Source organism: Conger conger, chromosome 3 (assembly GCF_963514075.1).
Source record: "Conger conger chromosome 3, fConCon1.1, whole genome shotgun sequence".
Classification (NCBI taxonomy): Eukaryota; Metazoa; Chordata; class Actinopteri; order Anguilliformes; family Congridae; genus Conger; species Conger conger.
In genome coordinates, this window is record NC_083762.1 from 39,712,534 (window position 1) to 39,738,016 (window position 25,483).

The following is a 25,483-nucleotide window of genomic DNA, read 5'->3' on the forward strand; positions in this document are numbered from 1 at the left end:
CTTTCAGAAGTTTACAGTAATATTCGACGAAGGGAATACATTGGAAAGGAAACAACTGCCAGAGGTTGAAAACGCTGTTTGTGTCAGCAATTATAAAGATCTCTTGTTCGAGTGGAAGGGAAATCCACGTGCTACAGTCTGTCGTGAGCACAGCAGCTCAACCGTGTTAACTATACCTCGCACCCTCTGCATTCTAGATACAGTTTCTTCCCAGGCAATCGCGCTGAAGGCTTGCTCTAAGTACTAGAGCTGAGCACCGCGCACTAAACCTCGAGGGGTAACGTCACTCTCCCTGACAGATTCGCTTCAGTCTTCCAATCCCCGCCGCCACATCGCTTCGGAGGACGGCAAGATCGCATCCATTTTCAGTGTAATTTGAAATGTTAATCAAACAAATTCTGACTCGACCTCTTTTCCCCCCAATCCTCATCTTGGTGTTGGCAAGGCATTCTTCAAAGCCAGGGTATGCGCCCTGGCGAGAACGTACGTAAATAAAAAGGAGAAGGTCGCAGAAAGTGGAGAGATCGCGTCGAGGATGATTTGTGACAAAGGGGAGACCATAAAGCTACAGCAGCTTTAACTTAAGAAAGGGTTCATTGCAAAAGCGCGTTTACTCTTGGACTGGAGCTATTTTTTCATCATGCCTGTTCGGAGAGGTCATGTCGCACCACAAAACACGTTTCTTGGCATAATAATACGAAAATTCGAGGGACAAAGTAAGTGTTTTGCATTTACAGTTATGACATCATGTTGCCGTAAAGTGTTTTACACAGCATGAACTGTGTTTAAAGCGTCTGTTTTCATTGTGTGTGCTTAAACGGTGCAATAATACAATACAATTGATACGATGATACGATGTCATTAGAAAGGTTGAATTACTTGTCTAACTGCCGTATCCGTTTACTTATAGACATAAATTACTGAAAGCATTTGTGCATGCTGGAAGTATCCAATGGACGAATTAATAAACAACATATATTAAAACTTTTTATGTATTAATTCGTTGGTTAGTAGCCTATATGAAGAACGATTTGTGACTGCGACTGTATTTAGTGTACATACTGGTGATAAGAATTTCCTGATTCTGGTGGCGCACAGTTCAGATAGTGCCACTGTTTAGCTACATATTTTCCATTTTGTAAAATGTGTCGATAATGTGTAAAAACAGGGCTTAATGATGTAATGTATGTATGTATATACGCGTGCATAAGTGTCTGGTGAAACAGTGCACAAACACAGCCTAATTCCATGTATATGCTGAATGTGCGCATATCCTTCGGTGACAATAAAGACATTAAATGACGAGGAATAAGTTTCTTTGGTATTACTTTAAGGCCTGAATTTGTTAACATGCTTTTCATAAAACTATAGCCTTTAATGCCAAGGCGATTTTCTTTAACGCGTGTTTTAGGCAGATTTGTAATTCTCTTAGAAGGCATGTATTTTTTTTTATGCCACCGAGAACGGCCAGGGGTAAACTAAGACCACATTCAACTTGCCTGTTATGACGTACAGCTCTTATTACATTTTTACATTTTGGCGGTGAAAATGTGTAAACCTGTCATCATTTTTATTACTGGAAAACTAAAGAACTACTGTTTGCCTTACAGATAAGAAATTCATAATAGCCAATGCCAGGGTGCAGAACTGTGCAATCATCTACTGCAACGATGCTTTTTGCGAAATGACCGGGTTCTCCAGGCCAGACGTCATGCAGAAGTCCTGCACCTGTGATTTCCTTCATGGAGAGCTTACCAAGAGACATGCTATTGCCCAAGTGGCGCAGGCTCTGTTGGGCTCCGAGGAGAGAAAGGTGGAAATAACCTATCACCGTAAGGATGGTGAGTGTCCGTTCTGGGTCAGCGTTGACCCTGCTTGTGTGAGTCACGGGCCTTAGTATGTATTACACAAAACGCAAACACGGGTCTGTTTTCATATTGATTTTGCTAGTAATAGCCAGTTGTAGCTCAGATATATGCGTCAACTGCATATTTGAGGCTTCAGTACTGTGTAGAATGCTAGATGCGTTTGTGAACGCATACAAGCTCATTATCTTCATTTACGGACCTGATAACCTGCTTTCCTCTAGACTAGTCATAGGCTTGGAACATGGTGTCGGCAACCAAAGTCAGACCTGGTTCATGCCTCAAACAAAGAGGCACCGCCTCCGTCCTTTTAGAGAGTGATTGGCTGTATCTTTGTTAAAAGAACCCACAGGCACAACAATCATGGTTTGTTACATTAAAAGCAACTCGACCATTGAAAAGTAGGCAAGGCCAGATTTAGCCACCAGCTAGAAACAAGCTCACCCTTCTTAACTGCCACATCCAATAAGTTTCCAAAATAAAGAATTATTCAGTTCATCATTCATTTTTGGATTGATTGGTTCAATTCAAATTCACATTTAAACATTATTGTAATTATTAAATACTAATAAGAAAATAACAGCAATGTAAATAGACTGACTGACTGGATATTTCAGCTGTCATTTGGTGAGAATGACAGTGCATAGGATACTGCTAGGAGAAAGTTTTAATCAATGGTGTCATATATCTGAGAGACAGGGGGAGACAGTTGACTTATAACAATGATCTTCCTGCCTGGAGAATAAATCAGCCATTGTGTAACAAGGGACCTGTAATCAGTGGCTTTGCAGGTACAGCAGTTTGCAAGCTGCAGAGTACTGCAGTTTGATATGAGCTGGCACAGAGGGGAGATTCAGCACCGTTAAGCACATTACACTATTCTATTTATCTATTTATCCGTATATGTTATACAAGCCTGTATTTCCCAGGAAATTGCTGTTGTCAATGTCGCAGTGGTGTAGTCCACATGTATAATCCTAAATTGGATCTTTTGTAAACAGGGAAGACTGGTTTGTTGATTGACATTGGGCTGCAGTAGAGCGCATGATTTGAAGTCTGACAGATTGATGAATGATGTAAATTGAAGCATTAGCATACCCCCAAGATCAATCTAATGAATTTTAAGCCAACTACCATACAGTGGGTGTGCACATCCAGTCTGCTCACATAACTATTATGTCTACCAAGGAACCAGCATAATGTGTTAAATTGCTCTTGGTAGCATATATGTATCGAGACTGGGAGTGCCTGACTGGGTGATAGTGTTATGAAAATGGAGCCAACACCAGAAAGCAGTATGTTCTAGTCCTAGTCAAGGTTGTAATTTCTGACAATCGCTCAAATTATGCAACATGCCAGGCTTTGGAGACAAGGGACTGCAGTCTTTCAAAGTGAAGGCCATTCGTTGCTAATGAATGTGTTTCTAAGCCAGTGCATACTGTAACTGAACGTCTGCTAAAAGTAGCTGTGCTGAACGCCTGCTTGGAGGCGTTCGCTGACAACTGTGCATGAGACAGCAGAAACGGAGAATGTGCAGTTTCAGGGCTTTGTTTTCAAACGCACAATAACTCACCTCTAATATGGTTTTAATGAGGACGCGAATAGCTTACGTGCCATTGATTTTGTAATCCTTTTTAACAGCGGCTGAAATTTTCTTGGCTGCAACACTGAAATGTAAAAAAACTCAGATGGACAAGTGCTGGCACTTGCTTTAGTTAGAGGCTGCAAATCACGCAATGTAAAAAGACAAACTGTAAATTCAACCCAAGAACAAAACAGATGTTTTTCAGAATTTCAGTGCAGTTCATGATTGTTCTGTTCTCCCTGGTGGATATTAATTTCATCAAGTACTTACTTGTCTTTTTTGAACTGAACTAATGCTTCTCTGTGATTTCCTTTGTGGCCCTTCCGGTGATCCATAAAAAGACTATTTCCGTGGTGCATTTCCTTTTGTCCGGTGAGAATTGTATTTCGGAGAAGTGAAATATACCCTTCTCCCCCAGCAGAGTCAGGTGCTTCACTATATTATTTTACCCGTCATTACCCTCCCTATGTTTTTATTGAATTCTTCCCCTTTTCCATAGAGTGCGCCATTAGTGAAAGTTCTGTATGTTTACACCATTCAGCACACACAGATCTCTTGCGGCTCGCATTAGGGGTGCAGTGAGTAACCGCTCAAGTCTGTAATTCAGATAATATTTACACCGCCTCTGACCCTTTAATCGAGGATACAGTGCCTGACTGCAAGAAGCCAATGCCCTAAATTATGGCATTAGAGGATTTCAAGGACAAATACAGCACCTGCAACCAGAGAGTCTCGCGCTGGCTCCGAACGATCCAAATTGACCTGCAGCTCCAAGGTTGGAATACAGTACACGGCGTTATGCAGCACAGATCTATGGCATTATGCAGTACTGATCTATGGCATTATGCAGTACAGATCTTTGCGTTTGGTGCCAAAGAACATAATCAAGAGAAAATGTGGACAAGGTGTTCTTCCAATTAAAAAAAGACTGTTACAGTTTTTATGTGAAATAATTTGAATGAGAAGTGGCTTATTTAAGATGTACATACATCATCTGAATTATACAAGGCTATTTTCTGCAGGCAGTTTAATTGCGTAAATTGTATAAAGTATAAAGTTATTACCAAGTGATGAAGGCATGGTATCATTAATTCTGGCCCACAAAACCAAATCCAGTCCTGTTTCTTCTCCCCCTGGGAAATTAGTGCTACTGATTAGCCAGACTGTCTTCACACCTGACTCCCAGGTACAGGGAGGGTGGAAAACCAACAGTTCCTGGCCCTTGAGGACCATGAGTTGCTGATCCCTGGTTTAAAGGGTGATGAGACCAGAATGTTTTCCATCGTTCACTCTTCTTCTTTACCGATTCTTTGGAGACTTGGTTCAGTAGGCGCTTGGGTGAAACATTCAAATCGTTCAAATCAGATTTGAGTGAAGAGACACTGGCCTTTGGCCCTATAGCCTTAAAAAGTGAAATATGAGATTTTGAGCATTGTTGAGACAGGGCCTCTCATCTGTCTCCCTCATCTGACAAGGGTGTTCTCATACTGAAGATGAAGAAGATTGACTGGCCTGCACGCCCTCTCCTCGGAAAAATCATCTCTCTTGCAAATCAATTAAATGTCTTGTCCAAAGCAGGGTTTTATTACACTTTTAGATTGATTCAATTGAGGCAGGGATCTGACAGGCGTGAATATCTGTCACTGCAGCCTTTTGAGCGTGGCGTAGCGCGAAAAACGCCCAACTTCCAATATGCTGATGCGCGGTGGATAACAGCGGGACCACGTGCCTGGCCCATCCTCCGAAGGAGTGAATGAACCTAGCTACTTTATATATCTCTCCCTTTCTCCCTCCATCCTCTGTCTCTCGCTCACTTTTTCTTCCATTTATCAGGCATTATCGCAACGAGAAGCCCCACCGATCGTAAAAATCAGATGAGATCTCTTTACAAAAGGATTACTTTGGCTGCGTTAGATTGTCAGCCGGAAATCTCCATTTTGATGCCCTCTAATGACCAAAGGCGTGCTTTATCACAGACAGAGGCCCATAATGTGCTGCCAAAGCTTTTGTCCGACCGCGCTAGCATATCCGACCAAACTATTATTTGTCAAATAATTGTCCTGGCGGCCTCCGAAGAACCCCTTTGACAGCAGGGCTTGTGCGTTCTTGGCTCATTTTGTGAACTGACATTGGAAAGTTAAGCTGCTTACGCATGCAGTCTGCCTGAAAATTAAAACAGAAGGACAATGCAGCCTGTGGAATACAGAGAGAAGCCCTCTGCGTAAAGAATAACTGTTTATTTATAGTTTCTTCCAAGCAGACCGGAAGTCAACAGTATGTAACTGTTTGGATTAAAATACTTTTCTAAGCTTTACTGAGCTTGTTTGGTGTATTGGAACCTATGAAATCCTCTCAAAAAGTGCAAACCCCGCCTTCTCTCCCTCCTGGTTGGCTCAATTGCACCAGGCAGGATCAATCAAGCACAGAAAACGATTTGAATCCAAAACAATTAACAAGTACTTTGACAGTAAATGATTACTCACCCAATTACAGTAAAGCGCTATTCAAATTACAAATGAATTTCACAACTTGAACTCGACTTCTTTGAACCGTTTTTGTCATTAAATAAATCGAATAAATGCAATGTATTCTTCTTTTAGCTCTGTAAAACTAGCGCCTTAGAGGGAGTGTGATAACACTTAATTCTGTGGAGTTCCTTGACAGAAAGCTGACACTGAGCCTGGGACCTCAGGGCTGCTATTAAATGGTTAATGAGTGTATAAAGACCTGGGTTTTAGGCAGTGGCGTGGCGTATACGATACGCAGCGGGGCACCGGGCGCTAGGCGTCTGCGGGTGCTGAGTTTCAGCGCGGCTGCCCCTCCGCTCCCCTGGCTGCGGAGTGAGATCAAGGGGTTTGAGGGGGTAGGTGTGTCGTCTGAGACTTGGGTGACTGCCCTTAAAAAAGGCCTGTGTGCATTTTTCATGGATTTCGGCCTATCCGGTTACGCCTAGCGGCCCCTTGTCTGCGGTGAAAGGCTCCGCTGTTGTCCTCGGTTGGGATTGTATATGGGCAAAGCTGTGGGAATGGCAGTAGAGTAAAACGTACGGGGCTTCGTTTTAGCTATGGGGATGGTCACTGACCGTTGTGTTGTGAGACCCATGCACAGAGACTCTGGTTGACTGTACAGTTGCTTTAAAGGATAGGTAAGAGTCGTTTTAGGCCAACGTGAGTTTGATATGATATTATTTACTGTACAATCTGATAGATGTTATTTTATTTTTGCCCCTTCTCAACAGCCCTGGCTTTCCGAGTAGGAAAATACCGAAAGGAATCGCGTACACCCACGAAATTCAGATATTCCTTAACTTTGATGTTTCCTTCACGGGGAAGCCTTCTTACACCCGGTCCGGTGGTGACCGAGCCGTCAGTTTGAATAATTAATGGGTGTAGCTTTCTCCTTGAAGTTCGCGGAGTGAGCACACTACGTCTACCCCCCGTTTTCACTTTGGGAGTCCTTCCTTCAGATAGCAGCTGAAAGAGAGGCCGATCAGAGATAACAAATGGAATGTGACAGGAGCAAATAGCCGCGTGTGTCAGCCTGTTAGGTTTTACCTGGCGTCACGTCTTCCCGAGTAATTACGGCCATATTGCGATGACCTGACCGCAATATTTACACCTGAATTTGAGCTGGTAACGGCCTCACGGAAAATACCCAGCAGAACACACTGCTATATTCGGCTCGGTCGTTCCCAGCTGCTGGTGACAGGCCAGGCAGACACGGTGGACTGTGCATACACTGAGGTCCTACACACACACGGCGTGTCAGAGGACGGTTTAACTGGATGTTTTCCTCCAAACGTTCGCCGTTTGCAACGATGCGTATAATTATGTCGGCTGCACAGGCAATGTGGATCAGAAGCAAGGTCACAGTTTTACATTTAATCAGATCTCCATTCTGCAGACTATGGAATACGCAGTGAAACATTTCTTTGATTATATCGCAGTTAAACACTTCAATCAAATGTGAGTTTTCTGAAATGTTTGAATCAGAAATATTACATGTATTTCCAGTGATATTTTTGATCATCATTATCGTCAGCCATTTGTCATGAAATATAGTGGGGATTTAACCCTTTGAAGATTTTTTGAAATATTTGGTAATGTGAAGAGAGAAACCCATACATAATGATCCATTGAGGTAACTGCATCTCCTCTCAGGTGTGACCGCAGAGTTCACGAATACCTTCTCTAATTTGGGGGGTTAAGGGGAGGGGGTGGCTTTAAAATCATGACTCCCAACCTACCTTGCATGAAAAAACGAGAGCAAGCTACAGCATAAACCAGCCTAAAATATTGTATTTCTAAAAGAGATGTTACTGTATCATTCCTGACCCACTCACTGGATGATATATCCCTCTGAGCCATCAAAACTATATCAGAATGAATCTTCAATGAAAATAATTAATGTCTAGAAGAAATAGTTTGCTTCTCTTTTATTATTTACAGCGTACTGTACTTTATGTTATATTCAGAAATCCTGGATTCTAGAAGTATACTGCTTTCATGCAAAATACATATATTCAGTGATCAGTGATCAGTTTATTAGGTACTAGACCTGTACATCAGCTTGTTAATGCAAATATCTAATCAGCCAATCATGTGGTAGAAACTAAATGTATAAAAGCATGCAGACGTGGTCAAGAGGTTCAGCTATTGTTCAGATGGAATGTCACAATGGGGAAGAAATGTGATCTAAGTGACTTTGACTGTGGAATGATTGTTGGTGCCAGACAGAGACTGCTGCTCTCCTGTCATTTTCATGCACAACAGTCTCTTGAGTTTGCAGAGAATGGTGCGAATAACAAAAAACATCCAGTGAGCAGCAGTTCTGCAAGAAAAAATGCCTTGTTAATGAGAGATATCAGAGGAGAATGGCCAGACTGGTCAAAGCTGACAGGAAGGTGACAGTAACACAAATAAACACACATTACAACTGTGGTATGCAGGAGAGCATCTCTGAACACACAACATGTCAAAACCTCTAAATGGATAAGCTACAGTAGCAGAAGACCAATAAGTCTCAAAAATAAGTCTTGGCAGCCATTCCATATAACTAATGCATTAGAAAGGTGATGTTGTCATCATGAAAAAATCTTTTCCAGTTACTATGGCAGTGTGCTGAATGAAAAAAATAGGAAAAACACAATATTATGCATTACCGTTTTTCTTCTGATTAATCTACTTTAATCTACACATTTTTGATGTATGGTGATGTTTGCCATCCTGCTTTGTTTATTCCTGTATACTGTATAGTGGGTTTTCTTTAAATGCCAATATGTGCTGTATAATTATCTGAGGTGCAGCATAACGTAGCCATAGCAACAGAATTCCAGCAGCAAATGTAGAATCATATTTTCAGCTTGTTTAATTCATGGCGGCAGATTTCTCCCAGCTCAAGGTGAGGGGACAGGTCACAGTCATGCTGGTAGTGATTTTTGTAAATATTACAATATGTATTTCATTGACAAGATTTATATATTGATGCAGTGGTCCACTCCCTGCTTAAAATAGCATCATGAAAGCACTCTCACACAGCCAGCAGCTACCTGTACAATGTACAAAATGCTGTACAGTAGATATAATATCACATTCAAACTATAATAAATTAATATTATAAAACATTCTCCAGGAATCTAACTAATCTGAGGAATAGAAACATGAGACGAAAGGCTCCATGAATCATTGTAAACATAAAAAAACTATCTAAAAAATGTAGACAGATATACAGAACATTGAAGATTGGGGAAGGATAAAGACAGAATATATATATATATACTCATCAAAATAAAATGAACAAATAAATTAAATTAAGTCAAAAAACAAAAAACAAAAAAAATGTTATGGTGTTGTGCTGTGCTGAGATGGGTAAGGCAGGTCGAGCTGTATAGGTTTCCAGATTTCTAAAAAGTATTCCCATTGGGCGGTAATGTTTTCATGTAATATATGTTCTGTAAATAACTGAGTTAACAGCGATGTGTGTGTCAGTATCATTTCCTTGGCGATAGCAAGGGCGACCAACATGCGTTTTGAGGTGCGATATTGTGTATTGAGAGTTGTTAGATCAGCAAGTGAGCAAAGCTTTGGGCATAGTGGAATGGTGCAGTCCAGAGCTGGTGATATTGTGTGGCTGATTTTAGTCCAGACAGTGCCATATGGCATGGGTTTAGGTGTCTGTGGTATTGAGGGAGCAGTGAGAGCAGATGTCAGCGGTACTGAAGCCCATTTTGTGTATTTTAGATGCACTCCGTGTATTACTCTCTATTGTATTAATTGTAGATTTGCCAATGTGGTCATTGTGAAAGTGTTGGAGCAGATTTGTTCCCATAAGTTGGCATCTATAGAGATGCTTAAATCTTCTTCCCATTATTTTTGGTTAGGCAATGATTGGATAGTTTTGAGAATAGGGGGTTGTTGAAGATAATATCATTTTTTACTAATTTTTGATCTGTAATTATAAATTGGTATCTATCAATGCCATATCTCTGGTTCAACTTTTGAAAGCTGAAGAGAGCATTATTATCAAAAATGTGATGGAGGAGGTGGGTGATTCCGTTTTGTTTCCATATTTTTTGATTTTAGTGGAGTTTTATTGACGAGGAAGGATTTGACCAGATTGGAGTGTATTTACAAGGTGTCATATTATGTTTGTCATTGCATTCACCTTCCACCAAACCGAATTGTTGAGATGACCGGATTTTCATAACAGGGTTTTTTTTTTAAATAGTTTTTCTCAGGAAGGGCAGGTCATTTATGTTGACGTCTCTGTATTCTGATTGTTCAATCTCAAGCCATGGGTTTTGGTTTTCGCTGGTCCATTTTATAGTGTTCTGTAGGTGGTTTGCCAAATAATAATATAGAAAATTAGGGGTTTCTAAACCTCCATGAGATTTTTCTTTGTTATTGAATCTAGGGTGGAAAACCAATTTGTGTTGGGTTGGACTGCAGTCATTGCGAATAGGTAATTGATTTTGGGAAGGATATTAATTTTCACTCTGGAGATTTGTCCCATGTGGGAAAGGGGAAGGGTGTTCCAGTGGTCTAGGTCATCTTCTATTGTTTTTAATAAGGGAATGAAATTGAGCTGGAAAAACTCTGACAGCTTTGAGGAGATGCTAATTCCGAGATAGCCGATATTGCTGATGGTGATTAATGAATGAATGAGTTTGAAAACATGGTAGTCATTTTTATGTTTTTTTGTGTATATAGCAATATGTCATCTGCATAAAGGCTGATTTTTGGGTTTTGGGTTTGGATTCCTGTGATGTTGTCATTTCATCATATGGCAACAGCTAGAGGCTCTATGAAAAATTTCAAAGAGACAAGGGGAGAGTGGGTATCCTTGTCTGGTTCCCTGCAGCAGTGTGAAGGGTTGAGAAGTGATACCATTAGCTGTGACTACAGCCATGGGTGTTTTGTAGAGTGTCTTTGTGCAGTGAATTAATGATTATCCAAAGCCAAATTCTTCAAGTGTGGTGAATAAAAATGTAAAAGTCTTTGATTGTCTTGATTCTGGATTAGAAATTCTGTTTTTGTATTGAGTGTTTCTTCATGAAGGAATTTTGCATCTCTGAGCTCGTTGTAAATTTGGTTGGAAGTATTAGTAGAGTATAGATTTCTTAAATGCTTTTGTTCCAGTTCCTGTTCAAATGTTCTTTTTTCTTCTTGTATGTTGAAAATGAAATGTTTTTGCCTCTCAGTACTACTTTAGCTGTTTCCCAAAGGAGTGTGGGTGATATGTCTGGGGAGCCATTTGTTTCAAGAAAGGATGCCCACTCTCTCTTGAAATAAGTGTCAAAGTATTTTAGCAAGGATCTATTTTCAATTTTGTTAAAAAATATCTCTGTGATATCATTAAAAACATTACATTTAGAGGATTATGAGCATTTAATGATTATGCCTCATCCACACACATGTCCATGTATGAACACGTTGTGTTAAAATGGAGGTTGTGTATGTGTGGGTAGAAGGGTTTCTAAATACTTTCCTATTATAATTCCAGTGATGGCAAACCGGCAAAACCCTATAAAACAATGAGAGGTCCTTATTGCCTGATGTTTTTAGTAATATGATGTATCATGAACAAATACTTGTTCAGTGGTATAGATTGGAACTTTCTCACAGCAAATCAATCTTGTTTATACACATTCAGCTGGGATCTGGGCCAATGCAATGGCCAGATCATTATAAATCTTGCTAATTATTCAATGATATTTACTCTATTTAAAAGCTGAAATACTCTTTTAAACTATTACCTTCAATGTACAGTTGCTTGCTAATGAAGCAAAAGAAAGAAGCATTTATAATCTATTGAAATCAAGTACAAATGTCTAATGTATTTTGAATGATTATTACAGAAAAATCTTGATTTGAAGTTTTAGAAAATAGTTTCAGTATTATTGGGATTACATCACCCTCAGTGTCTACTGACCTTTTATATTCATTTTAGACATTAGTAATGGTTGAATAGGACTAATGATGTTCGACTTCAGTACGCCCTTGCTAATAATTTAATCATCATTTCAGTGCATTAATGACCATATAAGGAAAAAATACCGTTATGAGTTGTGACTGATTTATCTGACCAATAATAGCAAGTGTCTGCTATTTCACCCTGGTGAGATCAGTGATTTAAGGTTACACATAAAACACTCAAGTTTTTTATTTCGGGCCAAGGTCATTATAGCCAAGCCTATATGGGATTTCAACCGATATCCACAGCATGCCGTGGAATTAAAAAAATCTTTCCACTCTAGCCATAGCAAATTGATTAATTTGAGATAGTACTCTGCCGTTTCAATCTGGCTTCTATCTCCAGGCGACAGGCGAAACCAAGGATGTTGCGCATGTGAAAAGGAGCCTATCCATATGTCAATCTGCGGTCCGATGTAGTGACTTCAGGCCACATTGATTAAAAATGAATTTAGCCTGTGACGTCTGGCTTACAACAGCCTTAATGAGGTAGGAGGAGGACAGGCTGCAAAGCAGGCAGCAAAGGAAGGGTTAGCCAGCCTAGGCTGCCCCCTCCCCACCTCCTCCTCCTCCTCCTCCTCCTTGCTCGGCTGATGGAGGCTGAGTCACGGTAGCCATTACGTTGGCATCTGGATGATGGCCTTTTGGGACTGGGGCCTGACTTATATTGCGGCAGTTAAAGCCACCAATTGATTTGTCTTGCTATCTGCAGTAATGTTTAGCTTAGCCTTGCTACTAAACTTCAGCCCTTATCTCAAGGTCTGGGGGTCGACTGTAGTCATTCAGCAGGCCAACGGCGACTGGCTGCCAAGGAAGGCACCAACCAGCTCGTCGGGAGCAATTGGGGGTTAGGTGTCTCACTGAGGGAGACTTCTGATGTTGCCCCTCCAACATTATCCGCAATCTTTGTTGGGAGAAACAAAAACTTTTGCCATTGCACACACCACACACAAGGTGATGGCCAGCTTCATGGAGAAAATGGTTTCTGCCTGGGTTAACATTCTTACCTATATAGTAGTTGGATGTTTCTTATTGCACATAACAAAACTGTGGTCTGTGAGATACATCATTGCAGCCTGTTCCACAAAGAAGTATGACTGTTATCTGGATAACTGCACTTTGTGAAACCTGGACCCCCTCCAAATCTGGAACATGGACTGAAGTAAAAAGAGCTGTTGCGGGTTTTACTTTGTGCAGCAATCCTGTTTTCTGGAACAGGCCCCTGGTATATTGCTTTGCAATACTAGCTGTCATGTCAATGTTTACAACACTTTCCTCCTGGCAATTACAAAGCTGGCTTGAGGCAACTACGTCTAAAAGCAACATTAATTTAGTAATGTTTCTAAACGCTTGTTTCCGGAAAGGCTAAAAGATATTAATACTGGTTTCAGCTTTAATGATTTCAGACTCTCCGATTTCTGAAGAAGTCAGGCTAAATCTATACGCAGGGAACAGAAAGAATCAATAGGACACAGAGAGGAGGTGAGACCCCCCCTGTATGTCTAAATGGATTGCTTGTGTCAGCAGTCCCTACAACTGAAATTCACACTGTCATCTACCAACATAAACATGTCCCCACTGCCAGAGAAATTAAATGTGAATGGTACGGAAAAACAATACCAGCCATCTGCCCTGTATGGAAACATGCACAAGCACACACACACGCACCAAATTAATAATAAAAGGCTGTGTCACTGACCCTAATAAATCCCAATAACAATAATAATGGGGGTGTAGCTAACCCCATTCCCAGGTGCTGGTTAATCTTATTAATCTCTACTCTCCGTGATGGAGGAGCAGAAGCAACGCGCTGTATGAAGCTAAATGATCTTTTGTTTTGTATTCGTTTATCTTCATCGAATAAATAGACATTAAGTATCTTAACACATTTTATACTGTTGTATGTATTGCCTGGACATGCCTACACTGTAATGGTACAACAATTTCAAAGATAAATTCAAGCCCCTACATGTAGAGTTATTTTTCTGCATCCGCCAAACATCTTATCATTTGCTTCGTGACATATTGCCTGGTCTGTATGCACTGTCCTTGCAGTTTCTGTTGAGTCAGTATCTGTCCTGTCAGACTGCTCATTGGCCTTTGATATACACAGTACTGGTTACTGGTTGTCCACAACTCAAGTCCGAAAATCATGGCATGATTTTTCTACAGTAATGGGATATACACAACACAAAAGTGGTCAGAATCCACAACTATTTTCATTATAGTCATTGACAAAAATACCCCACAAAGACAAGTTTATAGGCCTGATATGGTGTTAGATACTATTACAATTAGTAGGTACACTTAGGGGTAGGAAAATGCGAGCATTGCTGGGCTGAATGGCCTGTTCCCGCCATTACCTTATGTTATGTTATTTAACATAAATTTAGACCTAGTTTAAGCTTGAAAATTAAACTACATCAGAATATTATTTGAAAAGAGTCCCAGGAAAAAAATGTATTTGGTCAATCAAAGCAAACACTTATTTGCTGCTATCCACAATGCTAATTTACAAAGGATGAGGAATCTACAGAATGTCCTACAAAATACTGTGTTTTTGTTTTTGTTTCTTATCCTGTGCCTTTAGAGCATACAGATGAGCACCTTAGAACAAAGAGAGATGGTGGCATAATGTCATTTTGCCTCTGTGTGGTATACAGAATGTTCTCCACAGAGAAATTGAGTTTATGTAGTTATAAAATGGAGAGAGAAAAGCCTTCTAGAAGAGAGAGTGTGTGGCATTTAAAACAGGGTGACATTTTGTAGCTCATTGTAGGTTTGCTCCTTGGAGGCTGTGCAGTATTTCTCACTGGCCATTATAACAGACAGAAAAGAAATGAACTGACAACAGAGGGTATATACAGCATACACAGCTCAAACAGCGATTTGAAAACAGCCCATTCTAACCCGGAGGACTCGCTGAGGGTGTTCTGCACTGTTCTGGGCAGTTTTTCACCTCCGGGGTATCAATGAATAGTTTGAAGATGTTGCATTTTCAACACTGATTAGTGTCATTTGTCTTCCTCTCCAGGAACAGAATAGAGAAACAGCGTTATAAAATACTTATTTGCAGTAGTACTGATAAGGATTGCTGTTGCTTTGTTAGCAGAGGGCTACTCAGACCATTCCTGCAATTTAAAAATAATTCCCAACTGTAAATCAAGAAAAGTAGCAATTAAATATTTAACCCTGGACCTTGGAAAGTGCTTCCACACGTGAAATACAGCTGTGTTTACATTTCACTCTAGAGAATGGCTCAATTTGCAACTTTGTTTTAATTATTGATAGTGGAAAAAGAATCGAATGAAATTTCCCTCTTCTTGAAACTGAAACCATCTGATCTATTTATATAATTTATATTTATATGCAACAGTAAATATAGGGCAACCCCAATACTACTGAGCTGCTGAGCGAATATTCTTGTCCCACTGCAGTTATTGATACTGGTTGGTTGTGTGAGGGTTAAGGATGGGATTGTCATGTAATTATTATTTTTCTGATGTGTTTCTGTTCACTGATTTAGTTTTTGCTACCTGATAATGAAGTGTTACTTATTTTAAAGGAGATATGATAGTAAATACTGTTGGTATTAACCCCTTAGGACCTGTGTCCATTTTTATGAGCGCCGGTGGATTTTTTCTATTGCTTTCCATAGAGTGCATGCAGCCACATGCAGCACCTCCAGCAAAAGTGCTGCAGCTGGCGTCTTTTTTCAGAGCGCCCCGCCTTTTCTGTGCGGCTGCTTCAGGTTCAAACTTTTCAGAAAGGCGCGCGCTCGTCATTGTCACTTTTCATGATCCGACCAATCACAGCTCAGATGGGGCGGGACTTCCTTCTTGCTCCACGGTTGTCAACAGCTTGAGCAGTGACAGTGGCAGCAACATCCCCGTCAAGCACTTCCAGGGCCAGTACCAGGGCAGGCATCCTTCGGTTTGTTGAATGTTTAGGTGAGATGTTGTCATAGGTACATAACCCATGCGCACTGTTTTATTTCTCAGCACACCAAAGCTTTTTTCAGGTGCATCGTCCCAGTGTGTCCCAGCATTTGCTAGCGCTTTTCCACCAGAAAAGAAGCGTAGTGGACACAGATCCTTAAGTATCACCGCTTTTCTTAACATAAGCTTCAAAATGTACCCAAAATAAAATGGTTACTACTCTTGAACCCTTTTGACTACAGGCACAATCCTTCTTCTGAAAGGTAACCCTTCGGGATTTGTTTTCCAAGAGAGTTTTCCAGAATTACTCTAAATGTTACCAAAACAAAGTGGCATGGCATTTGGCAGATGCTCTTATCCAGAACAACGTACAGTTGATTAGACTAAGCAGGAGACAATCCTCCCCTGAAGCAATGCAGGGTTATGGGCCTTGCTCAAGGGCCCAACGGCTGTGCGGATCTTATTGTGGCTATACCGGAGATCGAACCACCGAACTTGCGGGTCCCAGTCATGTACCTTAGCCACTACGCTACAGGTCACCCCATTATCGTTGTAGATGCTCAGACGCTCAGACAGACGCTCAGACACAGTGGAAGCTTTTTTTCTTGCTGAAAATATGTTTTGTATTTCATTGGATACAGATGCTCATTGCTGTGTCTGGTGGGCTTAGAAACACAATGGAACCTCAGCAAAAAGGCTGAACAAATCCCCTTTCGAATTGGATGACAATAGCACCAAAAATGAGCATTCTGCATAGCTTTTTCTAAGCGATATCTAGGCGGGTTTCCAAAAAGAACAATTGCTGACTCCAAAAAGACACATGGGAACTAAATTATATTATGGGTCGTGTATCAGGAGTAAAATACTATAGATTGCATACTAAATGATAAAACACTTTTTCTCACTTCCCCCCTACCTGTCACCTGTCCCCTACCTCTCCCTCTTCTTGCTCTCTTCTGGCAGCAGCAGGCCCGGAAGACAACAATAAGTACGAAATAGCAATAATACAATATTGCATTCTAATATATTGATTGAGGTCCATTGATTTAAGGTTGTCAAATACCCAAACCCCAAATCCTCAATACCCAAACCCCAATTCAAACACATCCCACAATTTCATGTCATTTATTGTTCATTATTTAGAAGCACAATCGATAATAATTATACATTTTATAGCATAATAATAACATTTTGAGAATGTATTTAGATACTCACCGATATAAAATGAGGTCACGTCACTGAAAGTGCCCTGAAGTGTGTCAGGGAACCTCGTAGTTGCGCTTATTGTGTTCCAGAGAGCTATGTAAACATTGAGCATTCTAACGATGTTCCTCCGAGTTAGCACGTTTTTGGAATTATAAACGACAATGGATTTGGTTTGCTGGACCCTCACCATGAATAGAACACTGACATTACCCTGATTTGTGTAGCTTGTGGATTCCCAAAATGCAGAGAAGGTGAGGCCCCCTCACGTTGAAAAAAAAATAAGACTAATCATAACAATCATAACAATTAAACTGTTTGAAGCAGTGTAGGCTCAAAAAATAAAAGGCTATAACAGATGAACTCAAATTAAATAAATGCAAGGTTTTAACTTTCAGATAAAATTTGGTCACAGTCAGCATCTCGTTTGTCATTCTTTGGTGGGCCGTAGTGTAATCTTGTCCAGAGGAACAAATACATCTCTCTGCATTAATGGAGATGGGTGGAATGGACAAGTATCATTTTGACATATGTGCAATATTTGGAATGTCTTTAGCCTGTGGCCCAGAATCCGAGAGTCAGTGCAGTGCCTTGTCTGAGTGGAGCAACATTCTCATTGGACAACAGTTGAAAATCTTTTTGACAACAACCATGAATTTGTCAATGTTTAAGAAATTGCTAGAAAATGTGACTCTAGAATATCATCATTGAAAGTTTGGCATTTGGCATCAAGCCTTTGATGGTTCAAGTTTATGTTTTGTACAGGTAAATTGAATTATCTGAGACAAATGCAGTCCCACTGTTGTAAAAGATTAAATGGACATTGTTTGATGCTATCTGTCACTGAGCTGAAATTCATGGCATTAATGCACATAGTGCGAGGAAGAATAACTTTTAAAATTGAATGAATCTGATTTTCCTAGCAAAGAAAATAAAATGTGCAAAAAATAATTGTCTCGGTTGCCTTCGGTTGACTCATGTGACCATCTTTCTTTTCTTGCCTGCAGCATGAACTGTACTTCTCTCTGAAAAGTTGTTTTCTTTGTTGGAGGAATATACTTAAGGAATACACTCCATATACCATTTCTAACAAGCCTATTTAAAATGCACATAATTTATAACTTTTTTTGATAACATATGCTGGTTAAATTCTTATCCCCCTAGTTGTTTATTTTTGCAATTGACTGCAATTTATGGTTTTTGTCAGGAAGTGTCTATTGTTTTGTAAATTATTTTGTGCAAAATAAGTTGATGTAGAGTTGTCAGGCCGGTACTGCTGCAACTGCTCACTCAGACTTTTTGTGCTTGGCATTCCATCCATATCATATTCCTTCCTTGCACCCGCTGTAGCATATTACGTCATCTAATTGCTTTCAGAGGGCCACAATTGATCACTAGTTGTATAATTCATCAGGTGATAATTGGTTGCCCATTACATAAATGTGGTGACATTTAAATCTTTATTTGAATATGAATGCCATTTTATCTTGTCATCACATTATTCATTTGAATATAAAATTCTAAATTCCCCCTAAAAATATGACATTGGTTGAACTCATTTTACAAACCATTGCACACTGAAAAACAGGAAAAACACTGTCCTTGCCTATTAAAATTTCACTGCTTCTCTAGCTCATTCCTGTTATGATCATGACCCAAAACAGGAACAGATAACCACCAGGTTTGAACATCAATTAGAGCTATTGAGCTATTGTACATCATACCAGGGAAAGTACTACTAGCTATCTCTGTCTGGCTTTGGCGGGAACCTAAACTAATGCTAATACAAAAACATGAGCATGACTAAACTAATAATGAGAATGTAGCACTGAGGGAAGGTGAGCCAACCACCTGGGATAAAAACCGGGCTAGCTCCCCACAGCGACTCCACCCTCAATTAACCCGCACTGTTCAGTTGTTGCTGTTTATTGTTGTGTTGATATTTACTTAATATGAAACTTCAAACGTAAACTCAAAGAGGAGATCTTTGTTGTCTTCTTGATGGCATCTCTTCCATTTGTTCACCTAATCTTCATTTGACACCACTCCTGTTTTACCTGTGTCCTGGGAGGCACCCTGCCCCCAGTGCATGAGGTATGTCAGTGGATGTATGGTTTATAAACTGAGGTGCAACTCCATCTATAATATTTCATTTATCGCTGTAATCTGGAGGGGATTTCATGTGAGGGACTGTAAACTAGCATGTTTATTGCATTGAGAAAGAAAACCAAAGGTGAAAAAGAATTGAAAGGGAAACTGGCACCTAAATTGACCTCTCCAAGGAGGGAATCTACCGTGAAAGATATGCTATGTTAAGCATATGCTAATGTTTGTATGGCCTGCTCTTCAGCTGAATGACTGGAGATTTCAATGCTCGTGATAAGGTGAAACTTACGTTGACGCGTGTACCTTGTTCAATAAAAAAACATACCCTCTATAGAGAAAAAAGAAAGGGTTTATTAATCCACATTTCAGATACATGTTAGCAACATGCTGGTTAGCCAAGGGATGTGTCAATAATCCAGCTGTTTACACCAATCTGAGTTCTTTTTTTTAACTATATTAATTAAATTTGGCCTTACTCCAATTAATAAATGTGAACTACGATTTGATTAGTGAATCTAGCATTGAATCATCTTGGATAATTGCTAAATTTTTCCTTGGGGGCTTGATACGAAGCAATGTATTTTCAAACTCTGATCATGTAACCTATGTTGTCTTTTACTCGCAAATCAAACTGAGAAAGACAGGTTTGAGCAAGTGTTGCTGAGCTGACGCTTTCAATATTGTCAAAGACAATGTTGTCTACAATGACTCTGGCTTGAATTTCTTTCAGTTGTTGTCATTGTTAGCAACGGCCATATTAACAATCGCATGCTCTTGTTCTGCTGTGAGGTGCTTTCCTCTTCCCCCTGAGGGAGGCAGCCTTTGGGAGAACAACAAGAATCACACATTAGCAGTGGGACAGGAGGCCTACGGTTACTGTGACTACAGTAAATGTATTATGCAAAGCAGCAGAAACCCCGGTACAATGTATCTTACCTGTTGGTTTGTCGAAAGGTCCCCACAATAGTTGACCGACTGGGATTTGGCTGCACTCTTTGACCAGCCTCTCCCAGTGATAGACCATGGTTTATGGCATGATCTATGATGGTGGCTCTAATTTAATTTGTGATAGCAGCTCAAACCCTTCTTTGAGTGCCACCACGCATTCATACTCCTATCCCTCTGCCTTGTCTAATCATTCCTCTTCCGTGTCCAACCATTCCTCTTCTGTGTCCAGCCATTCCTCTTCCGTGTCCAACCATTCCTCTTCTGTGTCCAGCCATTCCTCTTCTGTGTCCAGCCATTCCTCTTTTGTGTCCAGCCATTCCTCTTCCTTGTCCAACCATTCCTCTTCCTTGTCCAACCATTCCTCTTCCTTGTCCAGCCATTCCTCTTCCTTGTCCAACCATTCCTCTTCTGTGTCCAGCCAGTCCTCTTCCTTGTCCAACCATTCCTCTTCCTTGTCCAACCATTCCTCTTCCTTGTCCAACCATTCCTCTTCTGTGTCCAGCCATTCCTCTTCCTTGTCCAACCATTCCTCTTCTGTGTCCAGCCATTCCTCTTCTGTGTCCAGCCATTCCTCTTCCTTGTCCAACCATTCCTCTTCTGTGTCCAACCATTCCTCTTCTGTGTCCAGCCATTCCTCTCCCTTGTCCAACCATTCCTCTTCTGTGTCCAACAATTCCTCTCCCTTGTCCAAATATTCCTCTCCCTTGTCCAACAATTCCTCGTCCTTGTCAAAGCATTTTCTCTTCTTCTCTTTCTCCTCTATATTTTGGGGATCCACATTGAACAAAAACATCCCAAAGAGCTCCCCTTTTTTATAAGGTCATGGGAATGCAAGGAACTTCAGGACCTGGGTACGTCTCCATTTCAGATGGGATCAGCGGTAAAAATAAAGAATTTTAGAGGTGGATGAGCTTGTGCGAAAAATAAATGTGGAAGGAAATGTGTTAATTGAATGCCTTTTGTGTCTTATCAACAACAAATGTGTTAATGGTATGTTCCCCAACAGACTACTGTTGTGTTAACTGTGACGAATTGTGAAAATGTGTCTTCAGAATGGATCAAAGCTTTTTTGCAATCATAAAAAAACTGTAAGATATCTATAATATCTATATGAGTAATTATGAGTTCATTATGACTAGTTAAAGCTTAATTCTTCTGACCAGTAAAAATGTATTTCTTACTAGTAAAAATTCAGCTGTGATTTGTTAACTTGGGGCATTAAAAGATAAAACAACTTGCCACAGGCCTGGTCAGCCCCATCTGTCCTGATAGCGCCAATAGGCTTTGTTGTATCCAGCTGCTTCATTGGTCAGTGCTGTGGTCTTCATTAGCATCATCACCTGGAGCTCTTCTTTGGTAGCCCCACCCTCGCAGGGTCCTCAGCTGCACATATACACACCTATATATTCCACTTGGATATACAAAAAAAGTCACTATAGATGCAACTTCCTAAAAAGTGTGATTTAACCAGGTTGTTTCTAGGCTACGTACATGTTATCCTCATAATGTAACCTTAAACTTGGGGTTTTGCAGGTTTGTGCTTAATACACCATTGACCCAGCCACAGTCCTTGTCTAAATAGTAAAATCCAGACTTTATCTGAACCTCCAGACTTTATCTGAAAACATCAACAATTTAATCGGGCTAACCGAGTTAGAGACGTATGAAATAGGGCCCGGTATATGAAAAGGCAATCAAATTTGTCCAAACCCCTATTTATTCCACATTGATGTACAAGCAAAGTGCAAAGGTCTCCAGCCAGGATTCATGTAACTCAGAATTCAATTTTTCAGTGAGAAGTTTGCATCTGTCTCATCCCCTCTAAAGTCACCCAGGACAGGATGCATGTAGGGGAAAATGCATTTAACGTGCAGAAATTTGAGTTCAGTGCGTATACCTGAAGCCAGGATTGGGCCCATATTAACTGTTGTTTCAGATTTCACACTTACCAAGCAATGCGTGATTGTATATTATTAATCAACTCTGGAGCAAAATGAATAATAGATCCTTTCCCAAGGATGGGTTATGTGATACCAAGTCAGAGGGATTCTACAGTTCAGTATGGGCATTTCATGGAGAGAGGGAGAGAGACAAAGAAAGAGAAAAAGAGAGCTGATGACCACTTTGAGGCATTTATTAGACTTATTTACTCATCGTGTGTTGAGAGATGCTCTTCTGCATACCACTGTTGTGACACATGGTTAATTTGAGTTACTGTCACACTCCTGTCAGCTTGAACCAGTCTCTCCATCCTTTTCTGACCTCTCTCATTATCAGATTTTCACCCACAGAACTGCCACTCACTGGATGTTCGCACTATTCTCTGTAAGCTCTGTTGAGCGTGACTGTTGTGCGTGAACATTTCTGAGGTACACAACACAGGCACCAACAATAATTCAAAGTCACTTTGATCATACTTCTTTGCTATTCCAATGCTTGGTCTGAACCTCTTGACCATGTCTGCATGCTTGCTTATGCATTGAGTTGCTGCAACGTGATTGGCCGATTAGATATTTGCTTTAACAAGCTGGTGTACAGGTCTACCTAATACAGTGGTCGCTGAGAGTATTTCCCTTCAGTCATAGATCATATCAATGTCCTGCAATGTTTACAGTGAGGGAAATCATGGAACAGCTGATGGTAAATATTGTCACTGTGCTGGCACCACATAACAGACTCACCACTACAATGCAGGCTCCATCTGCAGCTATATCTCTGACAGAATAGAAAGGAAAGATGCCCCATACGCATAACCAGCACAACACAGTGGCCTGCATCCGCACCTGACTCCCTCGCTGACAACTAGCTGATAAAAGCTCTTTCCATGAGCTTCCTGTTTAATCCGCACAGATCAGAGAGGAAACAAAGCTGAGTAGGACGTGTTTAAATCGATAAGACCCGCATCCACCGGGGGCCTGGGATTTAACATTCATGGAGGCTGGGGGAGAGTGGAGCTTGATGGAAGCCATGTTTGCCACTCTGCTTAGTTTGCGTGCTCACGTGCGTTTGCTCAGTTGACTTGGAAAAGGTGGAGATAGACATCAAAGGAAGTGAGTAAAACCTGAGGGCTTCAGTTGGACGGATGGCGAACAATGATTAGGAGGCAAGCGGATGGCCAAGGTGATCCACAGCAGTGGCTTATTACATTCCCAATTACAGAGTGCAGGACGCCTACTTACTTGGCTCTGTAACACACGTTTTCCACGGATGTCCCAGAGAGCCTCGATAGGAGGATTATAATCAGATGCGCAAAGATTTTTGAGCAGTCATGTCTGAGACCCAGGAAAATACAGGACACCAGTCTATATGTTCACTATACTATAATACTATACTGTAAATTGTACAGAATTTGCTTGTAAGTTGCTGTAATAAATTTCACATTATTGTAAGATGCACTGTAGTATGTTTACAATGTCTTTACTATGTTCAGGTACTGGTCATTTACAACCGGGTAATTGTATCTAAGCATGCCGTAAGCATACTGTGAAATGTTTTTAAGCAAATTACATTGCTGCCAGCAAGTTACTGTACATTTTACAGTATTCCTTGCTAGCAGCTATGCAATTATTTTTTCTTTGGCTAATTCTATGCATTATCTAAGCCACTTCTTCATGGTTAGGATTGTGAGGGTTGCTTATTATTCCTTGTCATCAGGTGCAAGGCAGTAATGCACTCTGGACAGGTCACCAATCCATTGCAGGGAACATGCACCATTCAATCACCATGAGAGATTTAGTCCCCAATTAGCCTAAAGTTAATTTAAGGTTAGGCATTTGGTCTGTGGGGGGAAACTGAAGTACCTGGAGAAAACCACACATGAACATGAAAACTGCACAGAAATTCTTCACTGGATTCAAACCTGGGACCTTCTTGTTGTGAGGTGACAGTGCTGTCCACTGCAACATAGGCCTACTGCCCCTAATTAATTGTACATAATAAAATAAAATCTTTGGTATCAAAGAGGGACTTCTTGAACAGCCCCATCATTTTTACTTTGACTGAGAGCTGTTTTTACTTGAAATGAAAATGTAAATGTAAATGAGAGATTATCTGAATGTTGTCATGGTAGATGCATGACAACATGGCAGTGAAATTGCTTCAGTGGTCAATTAGACTGTCGTCACAAGAAAATCAATAAAACTGCCATCATGAAATCCATGTAGCTCCCTCTTCATGATTCAACATAAAGCATATGTATTTAACATCCTGATATAATATGAATATCAATATTGCATTAGGAAATAAAGATATAACATTTACTTAAATGGCCATGAGTGGTCAAATTAACCATCACCGTCTATACTGTATCTCGCCTGTATGCTTGATCATTCTGATCGCTGATGTAACACTTGCAAAATTACAATGCTCTCTTCTCTAACTACTGTAGTTTCATAAAATATATGTGAAGCATTCAGAAACATTAATTTAAATGTTTTTATACCAGCCATGTCAAGTAAACCAAGCAAAGAACATTGATGGGACTTTTCTACATTATTTCCTGTCTGAAAAATATTTTTCCAGCTTAAGTTAGATAGATACAGCCATTAGAATTTATGTTATGCTTCTTTACCAGAATAGCTGGGGAAATACAGAGGGGTTTGGGGTATTTTAAGTGGAAAAATAGCAGAGAATATGTATGTACATCATTATTTCTAATAATTCAGTTAGCTATATTTTTTTCTCATTGTAATGTCACACCTGCAAAAATCTTTTTTAAAAGAGAGCAGCCTCCCAAAATGCAACATTGGGACTCGCAGTGGTAGCACAACCATGCATGTATTAGCAGGCAATACGCTCACGATATCAGTATGCAAGTATTCTCCATGAGTTGTAGTGATTATGCATGTGTCATTATCGTGTTAGGTAGTTGGACCAACACCCGCCTTGTCTGGTTACGTAGTTGGACCAACAGCCCCCTTGAAAGCTGTGAAATGATCATTATGGTGAATTATACTGGAAAAACACTTTTATCCCAATCACTACATGAAATCCCCATCTTTATTCTATTAAATTATTTTCTTCATCAACATGCTATATTAATAGGGGGGTTGGAACTTTCCTATCACCCATAAATGACACCCTTGATATTAGCCCTCCATTTTAGGGTTGTAGTGTATTTTTTGCATGTACACACCACCATTGCCACTTTCTACACACCACCATTGCCACTATCCCTTTTAAAAGACAGGAATGATGGTACACATTACACAATTTATATCACACTGTTTAGCCAATATAGTCTGGTTCTCTATTTTGTGCTGGTGATACCTGGCTGAAGGAAAATGTTTTTAGTGAATTGTTATCCGTTTACAAATAGCGATTTCAGGACACATCACCTGCTATGGTTACATACGTTAGTTATGTTAG

At 40.3% G+C, this 25,483-nt stretch overlaps 1 protein-coding gene across 1 annotated transcript in view; it reads left to right on the plus strand.

Annotated features, from left to right (window-relative positions):
- Positions 1 to 640: 640 nt before the first annotated feature.
- The window catches only part of LOC133123472 (potassium voltage-gated channel subfamily H member 7-like), a 99,424-nt gene continuing 74,581 nt past the window's right edge, over positions 641 to 25,483 (plus strand). Inside the window, exons 1-2 of the mRNA XM_061233938.1 lie at positions 641 to 716; positions 1,611 to 1,841. Of these exons, the coding sequence (XP_061089922.1) occupies positions 641 to 716; positions 1,611 to 1,841 (307 nt within the window). The remainder of the gene's footprint in view (positions 717 to 1,610; positions 1,842 to 25,483) is intronic.